The sequence below is a fragment of the Hemitrygon akajei genome, chromosome 7, assembly GCF_048418815.1.
Source record: "Hemitrygon akajei chromosome 7, sHemAka1.3, whole genome shotgun sequence".
NCBI lineage: Eukaryota > Metazoa > Chordata > Chondrichthyes > Myliobatiformes > Dasyatidae > Hemitrygon > Hemitrygon akajei.
In genome coordinates, this window is record NC_133130.1 from 75,594,505 (window position 1) to 75,621,033 (window position 26,529).

At 42.0% G+C, this 26,529-nt stretch overlaps 1 protein-coding gene across 3 annotated transcripts in view; it reads left to right on the forward strand.

Annotated features, from left to right (window-relative positions):
• The first annotated feature begins 1,655 nt into the window (after positions 1 to 1,655).
• etaa1a (ETAA1 activator of ATR kinase a) overlaps positions 1,656 to 26,529 on the forward strand; it is a 32,969-nt gene continuing 8,095 nt past the window's right edge. For 2 of the 3 annotated variants that reach the window (XM_073051243.1, XM_073051244.1), the window contains exons 1-4: positions 1,656 to 1,902; positions 7,700 to 7,837; positions 8,580 to 8,656; positions 9,742 to 9,842. In XM_073051243.1, coding sequence (XP_072907344.1) covers positions 1,722 to 1,902; positions 7,700 to 7,837; positions 8,580 to 8,656; positions 9,742 to 9,842 — 497 coding nt within the window. In that variant the 5' untranslated portion in view covers positions 1,656 to 1,721. Of the gene's footprint in view, positions 1,903 to 7,699; positions 7,838 to 8,579; positions 8,657 to 9,741; positions 9,843 to 16,498; positions 16,637 to 26,529 lie in introns of those variants that run through there. The other variant, XM_073051245.1, reaches the window with a different exon arrangement.

A 26,529-nucleotide genomic window follows, 5' to 3' on the forward strand; every position in this document is an offset into this window, starting at 1 on the left:
AGCAAATAGGTTCTTAGTTTACAATTCCTTAAAATAAAATAAACTAATATGGTTAGATATAGCTGGGTGGGTGAAAGTTCTTTTGAGTAATGGCAAACAATATTGGATAGAATGGCCTCAGTGTAACTTTTAGATATAACAGTTGAGAGAAATGAAGACACTACAGTGGATATCAGATAAATGTATACCTCATACTCTAGTGTAATGGTTAGCACAATGCTTTATAGGGCCAGCTGTAAAAAGTGATTGTTCGATTCCTGCCACTGTCTATAAGGAGTTTGTGTATTCTTCCTGTGACTGATTGGGTTTCCTCCCACATCCCAAACAGACGTATGATTAGAGTTAAACACGTCGTGGGCATGCTATTTTGGGACTGGCAGCATGGTGAAACGTGTGGGCTACCCAGCGTAAACTTCACTGATTTGATTTGATACAAACAATGCATTTCACTGTATATTTCAATGTACCTGTGACAAATAAAGCTAATCTTAATCTCTTCAGCAGGACAGATAATACACATTTTAATAATTAAAGGATACCCTGTGTCCATGTACTTCCACACATCACAGTTTTCTGCTGTGACTTAATGAAGGGCCCACAAGTCTGTGAGACCAAGTCTTTTATGTTGAGAACCCCACTAAAGGCAGTTATATAGATGACATAAACTGATATTCTGGTGGATGTGAACAAGTTGCCAGGTTGTCAAACATGCCCTATTAAGCTGTAAAGCATTACACTGAGATTTTCCTTGTCCCTTCATATGGGCAAGGGATGTCAGGGTAAAATTTTGAAGATGACTAGATGAGTTTTCTCCAGAGGTCCTGGCTCATGTGTACCAATTAAAAAAATACAAAAAAAAGGATCAGGAGTAGGCCTTTCAGCCTTTCATGCCATTGAACATGACTGGCTGATCATCAGCCTCAATACTGTATTCCTACCCTATCCCCATATGTCTTGATTCATTAAGAGTCAAAAAGATATAGATATTACATTTAAGTACAATCAACCAGTCAAATACAACCAAACAGTATAATAGCCAAAACTTTTGGGGTAGAAAGTTCTGGAGTTGACACCCTCAGAGAGATATTTCTCCCATTTCAGTCCCAAATTGCCAGCCCCTTATTTTGAAACAATGGTTTGGATTAAAAGTGACCTCTAGTTCTAGGGTTCTCAGCAGGGGAAAACATCCTCCGCATAAATATACACAAAATAATCGAAGAATCCTGTGTGTTTCAATGAGGACACCTCTCATTCTCATAAACTCTGCAGATCAGAGGCAACGGCTTCTCACTCTCTACAAGTAAACAGACCCGTCACGGCAGGGACCAGTAAGGCGAATCTTTGCTGTATTCCCTCTGATATCAAACGGGACCTTTACGCTAGAAGATCAAAATTGTACACAATACTTTAAATGGGAAGGTAAGTACAGAGGGATAGACCTGGTTTCCAAATTACTTTCTTTTCATACCTTACTTCGGAAACTTCTGTTATCACCTCTATATTGGCAAGACGGAGATTTAAAAATGCGGGCAAATGCCTATCCAATTTGATTGACAGCGATACCGGTAGCCATAGCAACAGCACCACCCATCGCTGCCCGACGTCGTGAGAAGCGGGATCGGCCGCAACCAATCGGAGAAGCCGAGCTGGCCGGGCGGCAGTTTTCTGAGGGCGGAACAAAGATGTCGGAGGGGAATCAGTGTCAAGCGACGGTGTGAAGAATGAAAGGGGAGGCGGGCGGCGGCGGCAGCAGCAGCAGCAGAAGAAGGCCAGAGCCACTCCCAAACCCACCGGTCACACCCGAAGACACGGGCATAAGAAATGCCCGGCGCACTCCCCGGACCGGGGGCAACAGGCTGAGCCGAAGCTGCAGGCCTGCAGCTAGGCCCGGGACGGCTGAAGGTGAAAGCACGCTGTCATTTGGAACCCTTCTCCGCCTTTCCCAGACTAACCACCTCCTTACCACTAACCAGCGGGACTGCTGCAGCCACTTGCTCTTCTGTCATCTCTCTGTCGATGGAGGAAGATGGCTCACACCCTCCCAACAACTGCATTTCCTCTGCTGCCCTGGTTCCTAACTTGCACCAAAACCCCTGCTGTTGGACTTCCCACTCCCAAACTAGATAATAAATTTCTTGCCTTGGTTGTTCAATCCCTACACGGTCTGACCCTCCCTATCCCAGGACCCTCTTCTGACCCCTTAATTATCTGAAATGCCTTCAGTTCTGATCTTTTGATCTAACATGTAAAATTGCTTTAACATTGTCAGCTGTCGCTCCAGCTACTGAAGTATGCCCGTTTGTCATTCCATAAAATCTACTTTTGATCAAGCTGATTTAATGATTAGTTATGAAGATTCTTGGATTGGTAAAATGTGGAATAGAATTATCAGTCTGGGTGAAGTTAAGTAGAAGCACGTTTCAGCAATCTTTGATATCTGTTGTATCTATGCTTTTGAATAGTAGCAATGACTTAGGGTAAGCAATTAATGAGGATATTTATTTATTAGAATCCTACATTAAAACAGTCAGCTTGGCTCAACTTGTAAAGATGACCAGTGGGTACCCATTCCTATTAATCCCTTTTTGTGGTACTTGATAGTACTACATAGCCTACTATGGCTAAGTGATTCAATGCTCATCTGGACACTTCTTAAATACTGTCAGAAATCCAGATTCAGGTGGTACTTGTCACTGCCTGGGTGAAGAAAGTCTCCTTCATATTCGCTGTAAATCTCTTTTCCCCCATACCCAATCTGTGTCTTGTTATGGAGAAGAGTTGTCTTTATATACCTTTCAACATTTTACCTCCCTGCTTTTGTATTCAACATGCCAACTAATTGGGATCTTATACAACTTCCGAAACATATCTATGTTGCCACTTTCAAAGATCTAAAGACTTGTACTCAAAGTTACTTCTGATTTTAATGATCTATAAGGCCCTCCCACTTTTGGCCTAACCTTATTAATGCTCCCAAATTGCATTGCTTCACGTTTGTCTGGATTAAACTAATTTTTCAACCCATTTCATCAACACGTCAGTATCATTCTGCAGTCGAAGACTAGCTTCCAAACTACAACAACTCTGTCAATCTTTATATCATCTGTAAGCTTGCTGCCCACAGACAAGATATTCATGTAGAGTGCCTATAAAAAGTTTTGTTTTTTTGGTTTACAACATTGAATCACAGTGGATTAAATTTGGCTTTTTTGACACTGATCAGCAGAAAAAGACTCTCATGTCAAAGTGAAAACAGATCTCAACAAAATGATTTAAATTAATTACAAATATAAAACAAAATAATTGATTGCATAAGCATTCACCTCCTTCAAGTCAGTATTTAGTTAATACACCTTTGGCAACAATTACAGCCTTTAGACTGTGTGGATAGGTCTCTACCAGCATTGGACATCCAGATGCTGCAATTTTTCCCTGTTCGTTTTTATAAAACTGCTCCCAAGCTCTGTTAGGTTGCATGGGGATTGTGAGTGAACAGTTCTTACCAAGTCCGTGCACAAATACTCAATTGGATTGAGGTCTGGACTCTGACTTGGCCACTCCAGGATATTTACTTTGTTGTTTTTAAGCCGTTCTTATGTAGCTTTGGCTTTATGCTTGGGGTCTTTGTCTTGCTGGAAAACAAATCTTCTTCCAAGTCGCAGTTCTCTTGCAGACTGCATCAGGTTTTTCTCCAGGATTTCCCTGTATTTTGCTGCATTCATTATACCTTCTACCTTCCAAGGGCATGCTGCAGTGAAGCATCCCCACGACATGATGCAGCCACCACCATGCTTCATGGTAGGGATGGTGTGTTTTTGATGATGTGTATAGCATTTAGTCTTATGGCCAAAAGGCTCAATTTTGGCTTCATCAGACCATAGAACCTTCTTCAGAGTCTCCCACATGCTTCTGGCAAGCTCTAACTGAGATTTCATGTGAGTTTTTTTCAACAGTGGTTTTCTCTTTGCTGCTCTCCCATAAAGCTGTAACTGTTAAAGCACCTGCTATTCTAAATGATTATTAATCCTTTCCCTCAGCATTTTTTCCTGTATCCTCTCTACCACTGCTGTTGGGCTCACAGGTCTACAGTCACCCATCTTTTCCCTGTTGCCTTTCTTTAAGAGTGAAAGATATTTGCTCTCCTCCAATGCTCAGGTACCTCAAAAATTTGAAAATGTCAGCCAGAATCCTAACAGTCTCTTCCCTTTCTTCCCTGTAACAGACTGGGATAAATTTCACCCAGCTTAGGGATTTATCTACCTCTAAATCCACTAAGGCATTAAGTATGTTCTCTTTATTTACCAATAAAGTAATTGTGAGATCTTGAATGTATGTTTATACTGAGCAAATCAACTTAGTAAAATTATATAGAAAAGGAATGGAACGGATTTCTAATTCAGTAAGTTGAACTAGGTCAATTAAGAAGCAGGCTATTTTAGTTGTTGTACAGTGCATTAAGAAAGTGTTAATTCATTATTTTGTTGTAAAGGCACCCTTAGGAAAGAGTGACCATGATATAGAATTTTCCATTAATTTGAAAATTATATAATTTATTCTTAAAACAGTATTTTTACTGTAAGTGAGGAAAATATGAAGATCTGATGGGATGCTTGCTTGTGGTAGATTGGGGCACTTTTTAATATAGATTCTGTTTTTTACACGATTTGTAATCTATTCAATATACGTATACTGTAATTGATTTACTTATTTTTTTCTTGTTATTCTGTATTATATATTGCATTGAACTGCTGCTGCTAAATTAACAAGTTTCACAGCACATGCCGGTGATAATAAACCTGATTCTGATTCATTTAAAGGGCATGAAAGTAGACAGGCAATTAAAGAAAAGCATAGTTTTCTAGAAATATATATTTCTTTAAATCACAAAGGCACAGTAGGAAATAATCCAAGCACAGATCACAGAAGAAATTAAGAATATTAGTAAATCTTAGGAAAATCCTTATAAGTTACCCAAAAAAAAGCAGTGAATCTGAGAACTGAAAACATTTTAGAGTTCACTAAGTGATGACTATGACTTTGCTAAAGAAAGGGAAACAGAATATGATGATAAATCAGTGAGAAATACTGTAAAAATACCAAAAGGGAAAGGCAAACAAAAGTGCAAAAGAGTACCCTGCTGACAGGGACAGGCGAACTTACAAAATCAGTTAAGGAAATGGCAAAGAAATTGATAAATTCTCTGTCTCTATTGACAGAAGGCGGCTCAGGAAAATCTACCAACGATCCTGGAAAGCTTGTATCTGTGGGATAAGAGAAAATTGTATTGGTAAATAAATATTAATATAGAAGTTAATGAGCTTTATAAATCCTAAATACCTGATTATCCTTATTCTAGTATTTGGAAACTGATTGCTATGAAGATAGTGAGTGTTCTGGTTACCACTTGCTGGGAACTGACATGGACCTGATGGATTAAATTAAGAGGGAGTGCAGCTAAGGTTCCCCAGTGGCAGATCTGTAAGACTGAGTAATGCAAGCCGCTTATTCTGTAGGATTTTGATTCATGAAAAGCAGCTTCAATATTGTAAGAGGGAAGTAATGCTGGATAAATTGATAATGTTTTCTCTAGCTGAGGAGTCTAAAACTAGGTGCAACAACCTCAAAATAAAAGATTACACTTATTTCATTTACAGTTGAAATGAGGCGAAGTGCTTTTACTTGTGGTGTGGTGACTCTTTAGAATTCTCTTTCCCAGAGGACCTCGGTCACCATTTGTATTCAAAACTGAGATCAACAGATTTCTAGAGGGTGGAGGACAGAACAGGAAATTGGTGTTGGGATAGAAGCACAGCTGTGATTTTATTGAACTGTGGATCAGAGTCAATGGGCATATTGCCTATTATTTCATGAGTGGCTCAATATCAAATTTTGTTTGATAATTATCTCAGTAAAGTACTTTGAGAATTTTCCCAACATTTAATTTTATTTGTTAATGCTCTGGAGGGAAAAAAATAAGCATATGATTGAGCAAGGGTTAAGAAAGAGTAATTTGAAGCCTTTAATAGATCCAACCTGGATAAAGAAGTGATGTAAACACAGAAAGTTAAGGAAATAATCCTAATTAAAGGAAAGAAAAAATATGTCTTTCAAAGCCATACCAAACTGTTTTGCAGAGAGTTAGGATCTTTTAGGTGTATGGTCATAATTAAAGCAGATAAGTGTGGGTGCTGGTTTAGGCACAGTCAGGCCTTGCATTTAACTTTGTAGTAATGTTCATGTAGTCTGTTACGTCGGTGTTGACTGAGGAATAAAGGTTGCCTGTAATTCCTCTATTAGCACTTTTATCTGTACTTGAGGGAGTTGCGTAGCCTTGGTTGTTGCACAGACTAGGCCCTCATGTCACAGGGTTGTCTGTTGCATTCGCCCGGGGAGGAGATGCTGAAGGCAATGTGGGAGAGAGCAGGGATGCAGCGGACACATTGAAGTTCTTACTGGGTTGGGTGCTGCCCTGTAGTGTTTGTAGGTGGAAGGAAAGCTGGATTGCATTCCTCTTCAGTTGCACTCACGCATGATCAGGACTGCTGTATCCTTGTTCTTACAGAAACTTGGCTCCAGGACAACATCCTAATCATCATCAAACTACAGGCCATGACTATCAGGAATTTTGGTTATAGTATTTTTTTGGACTATACATTTTCATTTCTATCATAATTATATGTGCTATATGTATCTTGTGCTGCATGTGACTACTGTGTATTGTGATTTGCATGGGAGGGATGCTGTTTTGTTTGGCTGTATTCATGTGTATAGTTAAATGACAATTGAACTTGATCTTTAAAATGGGATTTGAAAAGAATTATTTAGAATTTCAAGCATAGGAATGTCGAGATGATAGGCCCATCTCCTCTTTCTCCCTAATCACTTTTCCTGCACTATGCTGGTATTAGAACTACAATTCCTGTCCACAAGAGTGACTGCCCACTTGCTAAATTCCTCCCAGCACTACATCAGTTTTGTATACCAGACCATATACTTGAACTGTAATGGACACAGCTGGTGAGAGAGGGACTATGTGCAGGATAGACCTCTCCCTTGCAATGGCCAGTAGGTATGGGTGAGGAGTAGTAACATAATAATCCTTGCCTGGTTAGTACTGGGGCAGTATTTGGCAATTGTATCATAATTCTATGACTATGTATCATTGAAAAAGGTCCCTCAACCCAACTTGTCCAAGCAGATCAAGTTGTTTATGGTTGTTTGTTGCACTTACGTGTGTTTGTCCATCAAAAACTTTCCTGAACGTATACCAGCCTCACTACCTTTTAAAGAGCAAACATGAGGAAATCTGCAGATGCTGGCACACAAAATGCTGGTGGAACACAGCAGGCCAGGCAGCATTTTGTGTGTGTTGTAACTATCTTTTAATTGTTGTAATTGTTTCCCCCTTTACAACTTCCTCTGACAGCTCATTCCATAAAGCTACCGTTATTTTTATTTCTATTTGTTTTACATCAGTTAAGAATTAACTAAATCCACCATAGTAAGAAAGACTTGTAAAGAAAAGTAGAGTACTTACTTATTTCAGATGCTACTTTGTTAATATGTAGTTCAAAATAATTCCCTTCAAGGGATTTGTTTTATATCTTGTATTTGTGCGGTATTGTCTGAGTTGGAAAGACATAACCTCCTAAAAATACTTATTTGTGATATTCAAATCCAGTAATATTTTATCTTCCAGAAATATTGTCATATAAAACACCCAAGAGGATATTTAGAAAGCAACATTTCACTGCCAATCAAGAATCTCCAGTCAATGATTCAGAGTTGCAGCAGGATATTTATTGGGATCAGCACTCACCTACTACATTTAAATTGGGTAACGTAGCAAGTTATCAATTGAATGATTTAGACTTAAGAAATGCTGCATTTCCTTTTCTCATTGTTGTTCCTTTTTATCAATGTTGTGCATTTGCTCAGTTTTTAAAAAATCTTTTTTTTCTCATTGTCCAGCTTCCTACTCCTAATTGGCTCCAGTTTCAGCATTTGTATATTTTGGATCATTCATCATAACAAATCTGCCCAAGTTGCTCATCATATCTTAATATCTGTCTTGTTAAATATCAAAAATTCTGCAATATAAATGTTAAAATTATTCTTATATTTTAATTATTAACATTAAGCTGGCTAGAATTTATTGCATACATTTTAAACTCTGTTTTTGTTGTTAGCTATTAGCAAGCTTTACTGAGAAAAAGAGGATGCTAATATGACATTCCATTTCAGGCTGGAAATGTTTGTTCATTATTTGTACAATGTAAAACTATTGTCCTGCATTTTTTTTTGAATTGACTAACTCCTCTGCTGAAATAATTGATAGCAGTACTGAGTTATGAAGCATTTGCCTCCATATAACATGTTGTATAATATCAAGGCATTCAAATTAAAAATCAGGCCTATTTCTAAAACTTTGGAAAACAGAAAAACCAACTTTTAAATTGCTTGAAAAAAGTAACCAGTAGTTATTTCCTTAAAAATGAATGGTGTCAATTTTTATTGAAACTGAATATTTTTATAGAATGTTATATTAAGTTAATTTAGCCTCTCACCTTCTCTTACAGGTAATGGAAAGAAGTCATCTGGAACTTGTCCACATGTGGTAGAAATATCCGATATAGTTAACCGTATTGCTCCTCAGGTAACAAACTAGGACCCCTTAGCTGTTTTCAAAGTGTGATAGAGTAAATATGAAATTAACACATTCAAAATTTGCACGTTTTTTTTAATTTTTAGACTCGGTGAATAGAAATTAGCCATTCAGTCCTTCTGGTTTATGTCAGCATTGTGCTGCACACCATCTTCATAATGCCCTATTTCAGTCTGTCTATCAACATAATCTATTAAATTCTTGTTTTATATTGATCAAGTACTATCATTCTCTGGTTAAAGAACTTTTTGTGGAATTCTCTGGAATGTATATGATGGCTATCATATTTTTTGATTCCTAATTTTAGGTTCATGCAAGCTATTTTACCACATGTGCTTTCTGAAGTCCTTCAATAATTTTGAATGTAGTTATAGAGATATTGAATGATTGGTGTCCAGTGGTTGCTGGTGATATTTAATCATCCATAGAATGAACTAGAGAGAATGTTGGTGTATTTTTAACAAGTTAATTCATTAAAGTTAGATATTATCAGCAACCTATTTTAAAATAGAAACTTTAATTGCTTGTTTTAAATTTGTCATTTTACCAATGAATGCGCAGGCTACCAATAGTTATTAAATAAGCTAATATGGCATTTGATGAAAAAGTTGTGCAGCTGAGAATGTGTACTTCAGTATGTCTCAAAAAACATTATTTTTTTGTTTATGCGTGTTTGTAAGTAAAAAGGTAAATAAATGAGAAAAAGCATAAAGTCAGTATCATACAAATTGTCAAAATATAAAATATAATGCTGAGAATGCCCAGTAGCTCAGGCAGTATATTGGTGAGAAGCAGAATAAATATTTCATCACTTTTCATCAGAGCTATAAAATGTTAAAACCTTTTGTATCTTCAATTTTCAGTTCTGTCCTGAAACATTAACTCATGTTTCTGCATCCACACACGCTGCCCAAAATAATTACTTGTAGAATTTTGTGACCTTAAATTTTCTTAAGGCATCTTGCCATTAGCAAGGGTGGCTCCTAAGTGGAATTAATATTTGAGTGCTTTAATTGCTTAAGATTATTATTTAAGTGAAATATCTTAATAATCAGCCTTGTGTTTGGCATAATCAGAGATCTTCCGAAGTACCTTTGAATATCTGGCTAGGAGAAGATGCAATCCAGTGCAGCCCTGCTGTTTCTTTTCGAGAAAGAATCAAAGCAAATAATTCAAGGTATGTACAATTTTACAGTACAGATGGCTCCCGTTTTTCAAACGTTCGCTTTACGACACCTCACTGTTATGAAAGACCTACATTAGTTACCTGTTTTCGTTAACAGAAGGCATTTTCACTGTTAAGAAAAAAAGCAGTGCGCGCTCTGAGCAGCCAAGCTCCTCCCCCGGAACTGCATTCTAGCCGCCATTGCTTATACACGTGCCTGTGAGCATCTGTGCTTTACTTTATGTTGATTTATTTTGTGCATCCATTAGCAAGATGAGTTCTAAGGTATTGGAAAAGCCTAAAAGAGCTCGTAAGGGTGTTATATTTAGCGTAAAACTAGACATAATTAAGCGCTTCGATTGTGGTGAACAAAGTAAGGACATTGTCCGCGCGTTGAACTTGCCTGCGTCCACTGTTCACACTATTTACACGCAGAGAGAAAGAATTTTGAAAGCTGCCGATGTTACTATTGGTTCTGGATAAAATGGAAAGTCTGTTGCTTGAGTGTACAAAGCGTGAGTAAGTTATACTTAAGAAGAAATCAGTCAGTCTTTTTAATAAGCTGAAACAGAAAGCACTAGACGATGGTGATGAAAGTGTTGCGAAAGTGGAATTAAAGGCAGTCATGGGTGGTTTGATCGGTTTCTGAAGCGAGGGCAGCTTCATAGTTTAACGTTTACTGGAGAGAGTGCTTCGGCTGATACTGAAGCTTCCGAAAAGTTCCCAGCAGAACGGAAGAAAATAATTACAGTAGGTGGTTATTCATATAAGCAAGTGTTTAACTGTGATGAAACTGCAATTTATAGGAAAAATTGCCGAGCAAGACATTTATTTTGATAGAAGAAAAGCAGGCTAAGGGACACAAGGCATCGAAGGACAGGTATTACGTACCCCATAACTGGGTGTCTTACCAGCAAAGATAGAAGTATCCGTTGGAGTCTGGTACTATTTTTAAAACAGTGTTTATTAGTAAAATATACAAATCAATATCAACAATGCAAATATACAGATAATACACATTAGCAATACTAAACCTAAGTGTGGGTTTAATAATAATCAATAATAAACAAGCTCTATCGTTGTCTAGGGGATAATGAATTATAATGGGAAAGTCTAAAGTTCAGTTCAGTTCATGTAGGCTGAGGTAGTTGTTGATTCTTTTGTTGTAACCGTTGGAAGGAGAGAGAGAGAGCGAGCAAACAGTGACAGCTACAGTCATTCAAACCTTCCTTTACTTTCTTGATCCGTCGATGTGTTGTTGTGGCCATTCAGGTATGACCCCTCTGTCCTTTAGCTAGACTGTTCTTCTATGGTGGACTCGTTACCCAGGCAAGGGTGGACACACACAGAAGCCCCCACCGGCCTCGCTATAAACACTGTGAGTTAAAATTGACCGATCCTTCGTTCGGTCTCCGATGCCCCACACTTTTCTCGTGGGTTCCAACACTTAAGCAGTGCTCACTAGCGTGTCTCTTGGTGCATCTGAGGGGTGTCTCCCCAGACCTCACTTTTATCCCTACTCACGGGGTCTCGGGTGTCAATCAGTTTTGAATGGCTTAGCCCAACAAACCAGCCCACTCCAGCTGTCCACTGAGGAATTTTAATGAACAGAATGGTACCAAGTAAACAGCCCTCTCCAAAAGACATAACAGTAAATCAATGGCTCCTCTCCTCTCTCTTATCAGCAGCAGATGTTCCAACTTGTTTTCCTCTTATCTGTGTCTCTCTCTCTCATTCTGTCTCATGAGCAGCGTGGTAACAGTAACAGTTTGTGATTCTCCCAGGGGAGGGGGATATGGGCAACTCTGTACCCTTCTGCCCATCAGAGTTGTTCATCCTTCGTAACACCTCCATCCTTCTAGGAATTTTCACCAAAGGGGAAAATTAACTAGTATAGCGTTTTACAGGATTACAGAGTTTAGCAAAAATACAGAAGTGTTTTTAACTACAAAGCAATACAGATATACCTTCAACTTAGCATCTAGATAACCAGTTAGCGATTACATTGTCACTTCCTTTAATAACATCAGCGAGTTGTTTACCTTTAAATTCCAAAACAAACTGTAATTGATTCACAGGCACCTTGTTAACAAGCCATTGTTCCTTCAGCCTGGTTACTGCTTCTAAAACCAATTCAGACTTTAAATTTTCTTTATTCAATTTAGGAACAACACCTTTCCCTTCTCCTTCAATAATATTCACATCACCACCTTTCATCTCCTCACTAACTTTTAACACACCTTCTAACACAAACAACTGAGAATTCTCACTCTCCACTGGTACCAAGGTTAACCCTTTCTTTACTGAACCAAGTCTATCTGACCCAAAAGGACTGCATTCCTTTTCAACTAAATCAGATACCTCAGACTTTTCCTGAGTTTCAATACTAGGTTCAGTATCATGTGCATCCACATCTTGAACACACTCAAACGGGACATCTACCTCTTCCAGGCTTTCCATACCAGTCCCTTTTTCAAATTCTAAGTTCCCCTGATCCTCCCAGTTACTCTCTGGGCAACTCCCATCCGGAATAAACTCAACCCTGCGGGTTAAAACAACTTCATCTGCTAACCCAGCAGACTCCTTCAAAGTAATGGCATCCTTTTCATCTAGGACTGCCCTTATATCATTATTGGGAACACATTTAAAATTTTCAACTTCTTCAAACTGCTCTGTCTAGCCAGACAGATCATCCATGTCCAACCCTGGATCTTCTAACTGCCTTATCTGTTTCTCATCTTTACTCTGTGCCTCTATAAAGTCCCTCCTGGCTAAGGGTAGGTCTACCTCCTCTCCTTTACTCTCTTTCACCTCCCTATTCTCCGCTTCAGCATCCCCTAACCCCTCTTGGTACAGGGTTGGTAAAAACGTCTCAGCCAAAACAACACTGGACTCATTTAAACTGTCCTCTTTCTCAGCTGCCTTTCTCGACATGCTGCGAGTGATCACGCATGCGGGATAGATCTTAGAATCCAGGGGCGTGTCCTCAGCCCTCACAGGCTTGCTCGTTAATTTCACTGCTGCACACACGTCACCACCTGCTAAATCATTACCAAGAAGGATGTCCACGCCTTCTCTCGGTAATTCTGACCGCACCCCTACTTCGACTGGTCCAGATACCAGGTCACAATTTATAATGATCCCATGCAAAGGCACAGCTTCTGTCCCTTTTCCTATACCTCTTAAAACTACCTCTCCAGTCTCAGGACCAAAATCTAGCACCTTACTTAGGATCAATGACTGATCAGCCCCAGTATCTCTCCAGATTCTCACTGGAACTGGGGTCTCTCCTTCTTTCACAGACACCGTCCCTTCTGAAATAAATTTCTCACGCCCCTCTCGTACTCTATCTACCTTTGCCTTCCTCGTCGATTTGCTAATCGACTCAATACACCCTGTAGGGACTACCGTTTTCCCTTTTCCTGTCTCCTTCTTCGGAGCAAAGCACTTAGATGCAATATGACCAACCTTTCCACAATTATAACAGGTCAAGCCAGGAACCTTCCTGCCAGCCTGCTTGTCCTCCTCCTCACCTTTTCCACTAGCTCCCGGCCTACTCTCTACGTTAGCCGGTGGACTTTCTCTACCGTCCCTACTGCCTTTCTGATAACTCTTATTCGAGGAAAATCTTGACTTGTGGGTTAGGGCATATTCATCTGCGAACCTAGCAAATTCCGATATAGACTTATTCGGCTTCTTGTTCAGATACATCCTGATATTATCCGAAAAACAACCTTTAAATTCCTCAATCAGAATTAACTCTCTGAAATGATGGAAATCCTCCTCCACCTTTTCTGCAGCACACCAGCGATCCAAGAGCACACCCTTTTCATAGGCAAACTCTGCATACGTATGATTCCACAGTTTCTTTAAATCTCTGAACTTTTGTCTATATGCCTCAGGTACCAACTCATAGGCCCGAAGGATAGCCTGCTTTATTTCCTCATAATCCTCAGACTCGTCCATGGACAATGCTGCATATGCCCGTTGAGCCTTCCCTTTTAATGCACTTTGTAACAACGCCACCCACTGATCTCTGGGCCACTTCTGATTCACTGCCACCTTTTCAAAATGCAAGAAGTAGCTATCAACATCCGTCACCTCGAACGGAGGTACTAACCTAAACTCCCTACGAACATTAAACTTCTCTCGTGAGCCTTCCTCTCGGTCTTTTCCCTGTTGCTTTAACCTCTCCATGTCCAGCGCATGCTGCCTACCCCTCTCCTTTTCCCTTTCCTCCATCTCCATCCGCCTTTTAGCTTCTTCTTTCCTCCTTTCAGCTTTCCTTTCTTCCTCCTCTGCTTCCAGCTGTTTTAACCTAAGTTCATGCTCCCTCTGTTTCTCTTTCTCCTTTAGCTGGAGCTCATACTCCCTTTTCTTCTGTTCTGCGTCCAACCTTAATTTTTCCAACTCTAACTGAACCACCCCAACAACTGGTTTCTTTTCAGGGATAGGTTCCAATACCCCCGGCGTGAACACATCCTTGGATATATAATACTGGGCTATGGCCCTCTGTATCTCCCACTTTTTCATTGACGACTTCACCTCTGTGAGATTTAAACCTTTTGCAATATTCACCAAGTCCGTCTTTTTGGCACTCTCTAGCACATTCAAAGTTGGGTTTTCTATAAATTCATCTACATCCATCTTTGCTGGTTTCCCGTCTGGTTACCCATGCAACGAAAACAAATAATGGACTTATAGCCCGATTCACTGGCCCCCCCAATCTGGTATCAAATCTCGAGACGAGGCCCCAATTTGTTACGTACCCTGCAACTGGGTGTCTTACCAGCAAAGATAGAAGTATCCGTTGGAGTCTGGTACTATTTTCAAAACAGTGTTTATTAGTAAAATGTACAAATCAATATCAACAATGCAAATATACAGATAATACACATTAGCAATACTAAACCTAAAAGTGTGGGTATAATAATAATCAATAATAAACAAGCTCTATCGTTGTCTAGGGGATAATGAATTATCATGGGAAAGTCTAAAGTTCAGTTCAATTCATGTAGGCTGAGGTAGTTGTTGATTCTTTTGTTGTAACCGTTGGAGGGAGGGGGAGAGAGAGAGAGAGCGAGCGAGCAAACAGTGACAGCTACAGTCATTCAAACCTTCCTTTACTTTCTTGATCCGTCGATGTGTTGTTGTGGCCATTCAGGTATGACCCCTCTGTCCTTTAGCTAGACCGTTCTTCTATGGTGGACTCGTCACCCAGGCAAGGGTGGACACACACACAAGCCCCCACCGGCCTCGCTATAAACACTGAGAGTTAAAATTGACCGATCCTTCGTTCGGTTTCCGATGCCCCACACTTTTCTCGTGGGTTCCAACACTTAAGCAGTGCTCACTAGTGTGTCTCTTGGTGCGTCTGAGGGGTGTCTCCCCAGACCTCACTTTTATCCCTACTCACGGGGTCTCAGGTGTCAATCAGTTTTGAATGGCTTAGCCCATCAAACCAGCCCACTCCAGCTGTCCACTGAGGAATTTTAATGAACAGAATGGTACCAAGTAAACAGCCCTCTCCAAAAGACGTAACAGTAAATCAATGGCTCCTCTCATTCTCTCTCATGAACAGCGTGGTGACAGTAACAGTTTGTGATTCTCCCAGGGGAGGGGGACATGGGCAACTCTGTACCCTTCTGCCCATCAGAGTTGTTCATCCTTCGTAACACAGGTTTACCCTAATGCCTATTATTAACGTCACTGGTGATGCTGTCCTTAAGCCTCTACTAGTGTACCATTCAGAAAATGCGAGGGCACTTAAAGGCATTGATAAGAAAACACTTCCCGTTGTGTTCCGTTCACATTCAAGTGGTTGGAATATCCAAGTGTTTTTTTCTGAGTACATGAGTGGATATGTTAGTCCTTTTGTTGAAAAATACTGTAGAGAAAATAACCTCGATAATAGGTGTCTTGTGATTGTCGATAATTGTGCTGCTCATCCACCTGGCATTACAGAGTATGGCGGTAACATTCGTGTTGCGTTCTTACCACCGAATACGACATTGTTGCTGCAGCCGTGCGACCAAGGCCTAATAGCCACAATCAAGGCTTACTATACGTGAAATGTGATGTGATTTTATTGTAAGTACCATTGACAGGGAGGGCAACTCCGAAGCATCTTTGCGAGAGATCTGGAAACAGTACAATATAAAATTGGCAATCGCCAACGTTGGAGATGCTCTCGATGAGAAATGTCATTTGGAGGAAACTATGTCCCGGAGCAGTGAATGATTTTAAAGATTTCGAACCATAACGATAAATATGGCAATAGTGTGTTTGGCTAAGGAGACTGGGTTTATGGAAGTTGACGAAGATGATATTGAAGAAGTTTTGGCATCCTATGTCCAAGAACTGACAGATACAATTGCAAGAGGAAAGGATAACAATCGAAACCGAACACAGTAGCTAACAGCGCCAAAGTGAAGTCGTCCAGGAACTGAGATTTTTGCTGTGATTGACAACGCTGCAATGATTGCAGAAAAGTATGACTATAATTTTGAAAGGGTACATAGTATTTGCAGGATGGTTTGAGTGCTTACAAAGAACTGTATGATAGAAAAATGCATGAGGAATCAAGCATACTGTCGTTTTTCAAGCCTTCCACACCAGCCACAGCAGACGACGAACCTCGACCTTCGACATCGAGGCAGGCAGACATGGAAGAAGGTGACCTGCCTGCCCTAATGGAAACAAATGACAATGAGACGACACCCCAGTCTCCTCTACCTCCCACCACCCCAACCTCTGACTCAGCCTAACACACCATCATCAGTGTGCTCGCTGCCTTCCCGATTCTGGTAAGTGAAACTACACTGTACTTACATTATTTCTACTTTATATAGGCTGTGTAATTTTATGTATTATTTGGTATGATTTGTTATTTGGTTTGATTTGGCAACTTCATAGCTTAAAGGTTACTGGAGAGAGTGCTTCTGCTGAGAGCGCTTGCATGAGATTTTCACTATGCTAGACAGTGCTTGATTGCAGAAAAGTATTTCCACTTTATGTAGGCTGTGTATTTATCGTATCATTCCTGCTTTTACTATATGTTACTGTTGTTTTAGGTTTTATGTGTTATTTGGCATGATTTGTTAGGTTATTTTTTGGGTGTGCGAACGCGCACAAATTTTTCCCATATAAATAAGTGGTAATTGCTTCTTTACGACATTCCGGCTTACGAACCATTTCATAGGAGCACTCTACCATCGGATAGCGGGGGAAATCTGTATTTGAAGTTAACAACTTGAGACTTCTTGTGGTATTTTATTTTAAAGCAAATTCTGCTGTTGATATTAACAAAGGCATTATTAATGAAATATTGAATTCTTATTTTTCTTGAGGGGTGGAATTGGAAGGTTGTCTCACAGCAAGCATTTGCTACCTTAGAGGTCTTCTGAGCCATTGCCTTAAACAATTGTATTCCTTCTGGTGAAGGTACTCCCAGAGTACTGTTAGATAGAAAGTTTCAGGATTTTCAGATACAGCAATAATGATGGACTGGGAATATATTTCAGAACTATAATTTGCACCATGGACGGGAAACTGCAAATGGTGATGTTGCCATGAGCTTCATCTCAAGTTCTGGCGGTTCTTTCAGATCAGCCTAGATAAGTGACTGCATTTGTAGATGGTGCAGCCACTGCATCAGGATGGACAGAATAAATGTGCAGGGTGGCTGATTGGGGTGCTCATTTTGACAAGTGGAAAATATTCTGCTATACACTTGACAGTGTCGTGTAGATGCTGGAAAAGTTTTGAATCAGGCAAATCAATTGCAGCAGCAACCCAGCCTCTGACCTGCTCTTGTTGAAACAATATTTATGTTGCAATTCTGACTGTGGTGACCCCTCACCACAAAAGATGCTGATGCAAGTGGAGCTAGTGATGGTGATACTATTTAAGTGTAGAAGCCAGTTATTGCTTGGTACAAACACTTATTTGCTCGTACCTCCTGGTCAAGATGGCGAAGGGAACACGAATTCCTTGAGCGACGTCTATTAGATAGTCTAAGATACTGCTTATTCCACTTCTTGTATGTGTTTTTTTTATATAAATGAATTTCTGGAGCTGTTGGAGCCTGTGATTTACAGTTTGGAGATTGATTGAGTGATCTAGCGCTCTGCTGTCTCTGAGAAAATTCCAGGAAAGTGGTGCAGGCCTCAAGGCGAAGCTTGCAGCACGTGATCAACTCCATTTCACCAACTGAAGCATCCGTTAATTGCCAATTAAAGTGTTGGGGAGGATTGAAACATCAAATCGAATGCAGAAGGTGTGTGAGTATTCAGCGCCAACTGCCTGCCTTTTGCTATGCAGTGACGGATCTCAGCTGGATAAGGAGTCTGTAAGAGTCTAAGTATCGCTTGCTGCTGCCAGATAGCTGTGTGTAGCTGCCTATCACTTGCTGCTAGCAGATAAGGTGACTGTGTGTGACAGCCTATCTCTCTCGCTGCTCTGCCTCTGAATTCGAGTCGTCTGCCTCTTTCGAGGCTGTTAGAGGATGTTACTGAAATTCTGTGATTTATGGATTGGATAGACCTCTTTTCAATTTTATGTCTTTTATATCCTGTGTTATTTGCCCGTTCTTTCTAGTTGTGATTTAATTTTAGCACGATTTGTATGTTTTTTTGGTGCGGGGAGGTTGGGTTTGATTTTCTTACAGTTGCACAATTTGTTTTTCGGCATGGGGGGGTGCTCTTGTTGCTGTACTTTTCCAAGACTTGTTAGTTTTTCGTGTGGGGTATTGATATTTTTCTTTGTTTTGTGGCTATCTGGAGAAGACGAATCTCAAAGTTGTATACTGCATACATATTTTGATAATAAAATGAACCTTTGAACCTAAATGCTGTCTAGGTCTTGCTTTGTGCAGGCTTGGGCAACATCATTTGCCGAGGAGTTGCAAATAGATTTTTCTGCATTTTACTGGCATTAGTTTATTATTGTCACGTGTACCAAGATACAGTGAAAGGCTTGTCTTGCACATTGTTCATACAGGTCAAATCATTACTCAGTGCATTGAACTAGAATAAGGTAAAATCAAGAAACACGGGATAAGGTGTTAATATCCCCTGTGCCAATGGGTCATGAGCACCTGTTCGAGACTGCCTTGATGTTGGGAGTGGCGCAGCATTGGCACGCAGTGGTTTTCAAGTGGGCATCCTCCTTGGTGTTCCAGAGTCACCCCTTGTTGTGTCCTTCCATTCTCTTGATGCTATCTAGGAGCCCTGGAGAGGTCTCTTCACTTGATCCAAAGCCATTGACTGCTTCTTTTCTTTGCCTCTGAAGTGGCTCTGATGGCTTGCCATAGAGTCTGACCATGGAACCTAGCTCCTTCAGCAATTTGATGATGAATGTGGCTATAAATCCCCAAAACCCACGTCCAGAGGACAAACTGGTTTTCCAGCCCCGTTGCTGAGCTTCAGCTGCTAGATATGTATAGCATAGATCCTTGCACTCATATGCTTCAGCCACTGAATCCTCCCATGGGACTGTGAGTTCTATGATGTAGATAATCTGTAATAAATAGGACCAAAGAACCAACTCAGGCCTAAAACTGATGGTAGCAAAAAGGTGAGTTGTTTATTGACATCCATTAGCATTTTTCAGCCAATGGCTGTGTTCGTCTTTCATGATTTTGGCTTAGGAGGGAGATTAGTTGGTCTTTTTCCTCAATCCAAGATGAATGCTGCTGGTTTCAGAGCATTGGTCATTCTAGGTGGCAAGGAGTTGGTTGCTATCCTCTTCGTTGGTCTCAATTGCCGCTGCCAGACTCCTTAAGACCTGATTTTGACACCTCATGTATCTGCCTTGTGTGAGGCTGGATTTGCAGCTTGCCAAGATAATGCTGAGGGTTGCTGGAATCAGGCACAGGGCACAAGTTGGGTCCTCACCGAAGCACTGGAGGATGTATTTTTGTGAGGGAAGCACGTCATATGTAACTCTGAGTTACTTCCATCTCGTATGTCCTTCCAGCTGATTTTCCTCTTCTCAATGCTTTTCCACTGCACCCATTGTTCCTGCTTAGCCAGGGAGACAGCCTTTGTCTGACTCTTCCTGTCACTGTACTTCCTCTGCAACCATCTTCCTTCGCTCTGGAATGGTGGCATTGTGCGGGTTGGGTCCAGTTGCTGCCAGACCAATGTCTCTATGTTGCTTGCTGCACTGCATCAGCTGGGGTCCATTTCTGCCTAGTTACTAAGGTCCTTGTAGTGTTACTAATGGTCTTGGCATGAGAGTCTTTGAGTGTTATCTGTAGATGCATCTTGAAACATTTGAATTCCTCTGTAAGGCCAGTGAAGGGTAGTTTAAGGACCCTGTACTATGGAGACTAATACACCTTGGGGCATTGAGCCACTTCTTTACGAACGATGTGATGGTTTGAGCTTCTTCACGGTTGTTAGTGGGACCTCGTAGACAGTGAGTGGCTACATCACCCAGGGTAGGAGTCTAAACTATAAGCACCAGAGCTTCAGTTTTGCAGGCAACATGGTCTTGTCAATGTTATCCAGGCTGTTGATGATGTGTTGCTTTAGTTGCTGCACCTTCTCTTTGTCCGTGAGGCTGACGTGGTACCATCTACCCAGGCTTTTGACAGGCTGTTCAGACACTGTTAGAATTGGGTCATCACCTTTGAAGAACTTTGTCTTTCAGCATTCCCTTGACTGTGGAGATACTTCATGACTTACTGGGTTTGATTTTCATTCTAGCGCACTTGATGCTTTCCTGCAGCTTTCCAAGTAGTCGCTTGATGCATGCTGCAGTAGTGGTCAATGTTGTTATATCGTCCTTCTACACCTTAATTGGGGAAGACGAAGCCCAGTACTTGTTCTTTCACCACCTACCACTCATATTGAAGCTGTGGTAATGACCTCCATGGCCATTATGAAGGTGAGGAGGCCATAATGTCTAATTCTAGTCTCTGCCATGTTGTGGTAAAATCTGCTGTTGTGAAGCACAATTGCAGGTCTTGAAGGTACAACTTCACCAGCATTGTGAAGGCTCTGGTATCTGGAAGAAGTCCAATACTCCCCAGAGGAATGTATGGGGAAGTGAGCCGAATGCTTTGGCGAGGTCTAAGAAGATCACATAGAGATCTCCTTTCTCCTTCCTAGCTGCTTGGATCTGGTGCCATATCATGTTTGTATGTTCCAACACCTGGAGAACCCTGGAATTCCTGCTTTCTGTACAGATGTATCAATGTATTCGTTTCTGTCCAGGTAGGTGGCCAGCCCGTCTGCTGTTACAGAGAAGAAGATTTTCCCCTCGCTGTTCAGAAGGTAGATAAGACAAACCTGACTGATGTTTTCTGCATCCTTTTCGTTTGGAATCAGGACAGTGCTTTGCCATGCTTTGGTATTATTCACTGTTGCCACGTTGCCCTCATGACTCACCAGAGAAACTGCAAGAAATCCAATGCATTCTTATAAAGCCTGTATGGTACTCCACTTGGGCTGGGAGAAGATGCCGCCCTTGCCCATCGGAATCCCTTCTCCACTTCTCTCCATTTTAGAGGGTCAAAATCTAGGTGGGGAGGGGAGGCTGAATTGGCAGGATGTCAGATGAAATGATCATATGTTTCTGCCTTTTCAAGTTGGTGTGAAACTTTTCCAGGTGCTCTTCCAGTTCCTTTTTTTTTCCCAGGAACTTTTTACAAAGTTCCACTTTTTTTCTGGTGTGAAGAGACCTCTAATGAATTTAAAGGGGTCTTTGTAGAAATGTGTTCTTGTTTGTTCTTTCTTTCTTTCTGTGCAGCTTCTTTAAATTCTCAGCTCTTCACAACTTTGTCAGCCAGCTCTTAATATGCACTTGAAGTTGGTTGAGACTGTCCCTCTCACTATCTGGGGCTTTCTTCCACTGTTTCCTCAGCTGTCTTAGTTCTTGAACCAGTCACTCAATCTCCTTTCTGCTGGATTTTATTGGTGGTGATGATGTCTTTCCACTCTTTATTGCGCTGGCTCCAATCCACTCTTCTTCGTAGCAATAGAAAGTGACTCCCATTGCATCCAGCTTCTTTTCTGCTGTTTCTTTTAATTGCTCCAAAATTTTCATCAAGTTGTTGATGATTTCCCACTCTGTTCAGCAGTTTTGGGCCACTTCATGAGTGGTCTATGCCCTTTGATCTTTCCCTCCTTTAGAAGTGTTGGTTGGTAGGTTGATTTCTGTGCTGACCTCCTCAGTGACAGGGGTGTTGATGCTCTGTGAATTTTAGCTTGTCTGATCAACTTCACTCTACTTAGTTGATTGACTTTGCAAGAAGTACTCATCAATGCAAGTTAAAATAATAACAGAATGAGGTATAAAAGCTACTGAAGAAGTAAAGTGCAGGTAAACAATAAAGTGCAAGGTCATAACCAGGTAAATTATGAGACCCAAAGTCCATATTATCGTACAAGAGCTCCGTTGAAGAATCTGATGACAGTGGGATAGAAGCTGCTCTTGAGCTTGGTGGTACATGATTTCAGGCTCTTGTATCTTCTGCTCGCTGGGGAGTGGAAAAGAAAGAATGCCCAGGATGAGTGGGATCTGCGACTATACTGGCTGCTTTAGTGAGGCAGTGAGAAGTACAGGCAGAGTTCACGGAGGGGAGGCTGATTCCCACAATGTGCTGAACTTCAGACTCAGCTCTGTAGTTTTTTGTTGTTAATGTGCAGAGCAGTTACAATACCAAGCTGTTACGCATTTAGACAAAATGCTTTCTATGGTGATTCAATAAAAATTGGCAAAGGTCGATGGAGACATGTCAAATTTCTTTAGTATCCTGAGGAATTAGAGGCATTGGTGAGCTTTATTGACCAAGCCATCAATGTGGTTGAACTGGGATAGACTATTGATGGTGTTCTCATCCAGGAAACTGAAGCTCTCAACCCTCTCTACCTCCACACCATTGATGTAGACAGGAGCAATTGCCCCCCCTCCCCCGTTCCTGGTTAATGACCAGCTCTTATGCTGATATTGAGATAAAGGTTGTTGTCTTCAATTCCTTCCTGTACTCTGACTCATTATTTGAGATGTGGCCCACTATGGTGGTATCAGTAGTATCATCTGCAAATATGTAGATGGAGTTAGAGCAGAATCTGGCCACAGTCACGAGTGTATAGGGACAGATTAGAGAGTAAGGACCCAACCTTGTGGAGCACCAGTGTCTAGAATAATCAAGCACTACTACACTACTGCACTAGATGCTTCACACACACCCTGTGAGCAAATACTCCCACCCATCAGTGGTTTGCTCACTTCACATATGTAGTCAGTGCATGCCGCATGGTGCTCTCTGCTTGCTACTGTCTGCTGACAGCTATTGCCACTGGCTAGCCCTCTTAATAGAGGGTGAAAAGAGGAGCTGAGTGTGTAAGCCTCCTCCTGCCAGTACAGAGCCTCTCCACCACCAAGACTCCTGCAGTCCCTCCTCGGGACCACACACGGAAACTGGGTACTTTACGGTCCCAGGCTAAACTACAGGGGATCTCGGAGCAGCAGTGGGCCCCAGGGACGTGGCATGCAGGCCCACCACTGTGTGGACACACCCTGGTGCCCGTCAACCACTGTCCCAGCTATGGGCAAATAGCCCCACTGCCTTGTGGTAAGTCTGTTGAGACAAGGCTAAGGGAGCACACCCTGACAGAAAAGCAATGCGCTGGCAGCGCACAATCGGCGGGCCTTAACAGACAAAAGATCCGGCAGCCTCCTGCAGCCAAGATGTGGGACCAGTTGTCCTGGGATCACCCTAGCCACCGGGATTTACCTCATCATGGTGAAGATAGTGCTACTGGGGATGGCACACCCCCTGTGGCACTTTAAAATCTTTCTTGCGCAGATCTCCACCTCTGACCATAGTGAACAATACCTGGATCTTACTTATGGTTGAAGTCTGACGGCGATGGGGCGTCTGGCAACGGGAGCAGGTACGAATGGACTGGGAGCTCCTAGTCAGAACCTTGCACGGCAGCGACTCTTGGACTGCAGTGCTCACCCTAATTGGGGAAGGGCCTAGAAAAGGTGGCCTAAAAATTGCCCATTCAGTCACTCACCTGGATAGGTTACCACGCCTGTCGGGTTATTCCACTACTGCAGTCGAAATAAAAAAACAATACAACCTAAAGCTGGCAACGTGGAATGTAAGGACTCTCCTGGACTTGTATGTCATCTCTGGCAGACCTCACCGGAGAACAGCCTTGATCGCTGCTGAGCTGAGGCACTACAACATCGACATTACTGCCTTGAGTGAGACCAGGCTCCTGGATGAAGGCTCCTTAACAGAGGAAGGGTTGGGTTACACCTTCTGGAAAGGTTTCCCCCCAGGTGGACAACATCTCCACGGAATAAGATTGGCCATCAAGAACACCTTTCTACCAAGTCTCACAGAACCACCTGCTGGCTTTAGTGAAAGACTAATGACCCTTCATATCCCCCGGTAAAGAAATGTTATGCCACACACCAATACCTACACACCAACTTTGCCATCTGAGAACGAGGCCAAGGAATGCTTTTACCAGACATTGGATGAAGTTCTTTGCCGGATCCCTAAGAATGATAAGATCCTTTTGCTTGGGGACTTCAACACTAGGGTGGGACAGAACAACAGGATATGGAGTGGAATGCTAAGTAGGCATGGTATTGGCAAGGTGAATACAAATGGCATGAGGCTACTTACTCTTTGCTCTGAGCATAACTTTACCATAACCAACACCATCTTCCAGCAGAAGGCAAAATGTAAGACCTCGTGGATGCACCCTCGCTCTAAACATTGGCACATGATCGACTTCATCATTGTGAGACGGAGTGACATCAAGGATGTTCTCATCACCCATGCCATGAGAGGTGCAGAGTGATGGACTGACCATCGTATGATTGTAGCCAAGCTCCATATGAAAGTGTGTCCCCCCTTGCAGTTGCAAAAACCCAATAAAAAACGGCTAAATTGCAACCACCTGAGAAACACAGAAGCAAGAAGTGAGTTTCGACGCATCGTAGCTGAGAAACTAAGGGAGCTGGATTCTTCTCTGGGCTCAGAAAATACCATGGAACACCAGTGGACCTATATCAGCTCTGTGCTCTATGAGGCAGCAGCCCAATCCATCGGCCATAAGAGCAGGAACCATCAAGACTGGTTTGACGATAACTCAGACACCATCCAGAACTTGCTTAAGGACATGCGCAAAGCATACCAGGCAACTTTAGACAACCCTTCATTCACCAGCATCAGACAGCATTGGCAGGCAGCTCAGAGGAAAGCAATCCGGCCATACAAAATGAGTGGTGAACTGAAAAGGCACATGAAATCCAGTCCTTTGCCGATAATAATGACGTGCATAATTCTTACAATGCTGTCAAAGCCATCTACGGCCCAATAAATCGTTGTGTTACTCCCCTGAAAACAGCAGATGGACTAACACTTTTGAAGAATCAATACCATTCTGCTGAGGTGGGCTGAGCATTTTAACACCCTGCTTAATTAGGATTCTGATGCAGACCCCACCATCCTGGATGAACTGCCTGAACTTCCTCCTATCCACGACCTCAGTCTACCACCAACCTTCCAGGAGGTTCTATCAGCTGTCCATTCCCTTAAGAACAATAAGTCCCCGGCACTGACAATATCCCTGCTGAGTTACTGAAGAATGGAGGATACATGTGTATGCGCACGCTCTACCAGTACATCACCAAGGCCTGGACTAATGAGAACATCCCACAGCAATGGAGAAATGCAAACATCATTGTCATTTATAAGAACAAGGGTGACAAGGCCATCTGTGGCAATAGTAGGAGCATATCACTCCTTTCTGTTGCTGGAAAGGTCCTGGCTAAGGTGATGCTTCAGAGGCTCATCAGTAACATCGCCAAGTCAATACTGCCTGAATCACGCTTCAGGAAAAGTGCTGGGAATAACATCAGAACCTATTTATGGCCTGTGTCGACCTCTCCAAAGCATTTGACACTGTGCAAAGAGAGCTGTTATGGGATGTCCTCCTCAGGTTTGGCTGTCCCAATAAATTTGTTAACATCCTCCGCCAGTTCTACAGTGGGATGACTGCTCGGGTGACCATAGGAGGACAAGAGTCCGAGCCCTTGTACGCACAGGGGTGAGGCAGGGGTGTGTGCTAGTGCCAGTGCTCTTTAACATCTTCCTCTTGTGTGTTACCAAGCTTCTCCACAACGAGATTGAAGACAACAGTGTTGTGGCAGTGGACGTCAGATTAGATGGCAACCTCTTTGACATCAGGAGGCTCCATGCAACCACCAAACTGCATAGAGAGTGGATCTTGGAGCTGCAGAATGCACATGACTGTGCTTTAGTGGCCCGTACTCTGGAGGATCTTCAGACTGTCCTTGCTGTGGCAGTGAGAGTGTACAACAGGATGGGGCTGACTGTCAATACCACCAAGACAGAAGTGGTTTGCCAAAGGAGTACCAGTGTCCTGCCTTCACTGTGGTGATGAAAAGCTGTCAGTAGTGCCATCTTTCAAATATCTGGGGAGCATTGTCTCTGAGGATAGCGGCATTGACGACAACATCCAGAGCTGCATTAAACAGGCATCAGCTGCCTTTGGGAGACTTCAGAGTAGAGTCTTTCGGAACAGGAGTCTTTGTCCCTCCACAAAGGTCGTCGTATACCTAGCGGTCTGTGTCACCACCCTCCTTTTTTTAGCTATGAAGTTTCCACATAAGCTGCCTCCAGCACATCCTGTGAATTACC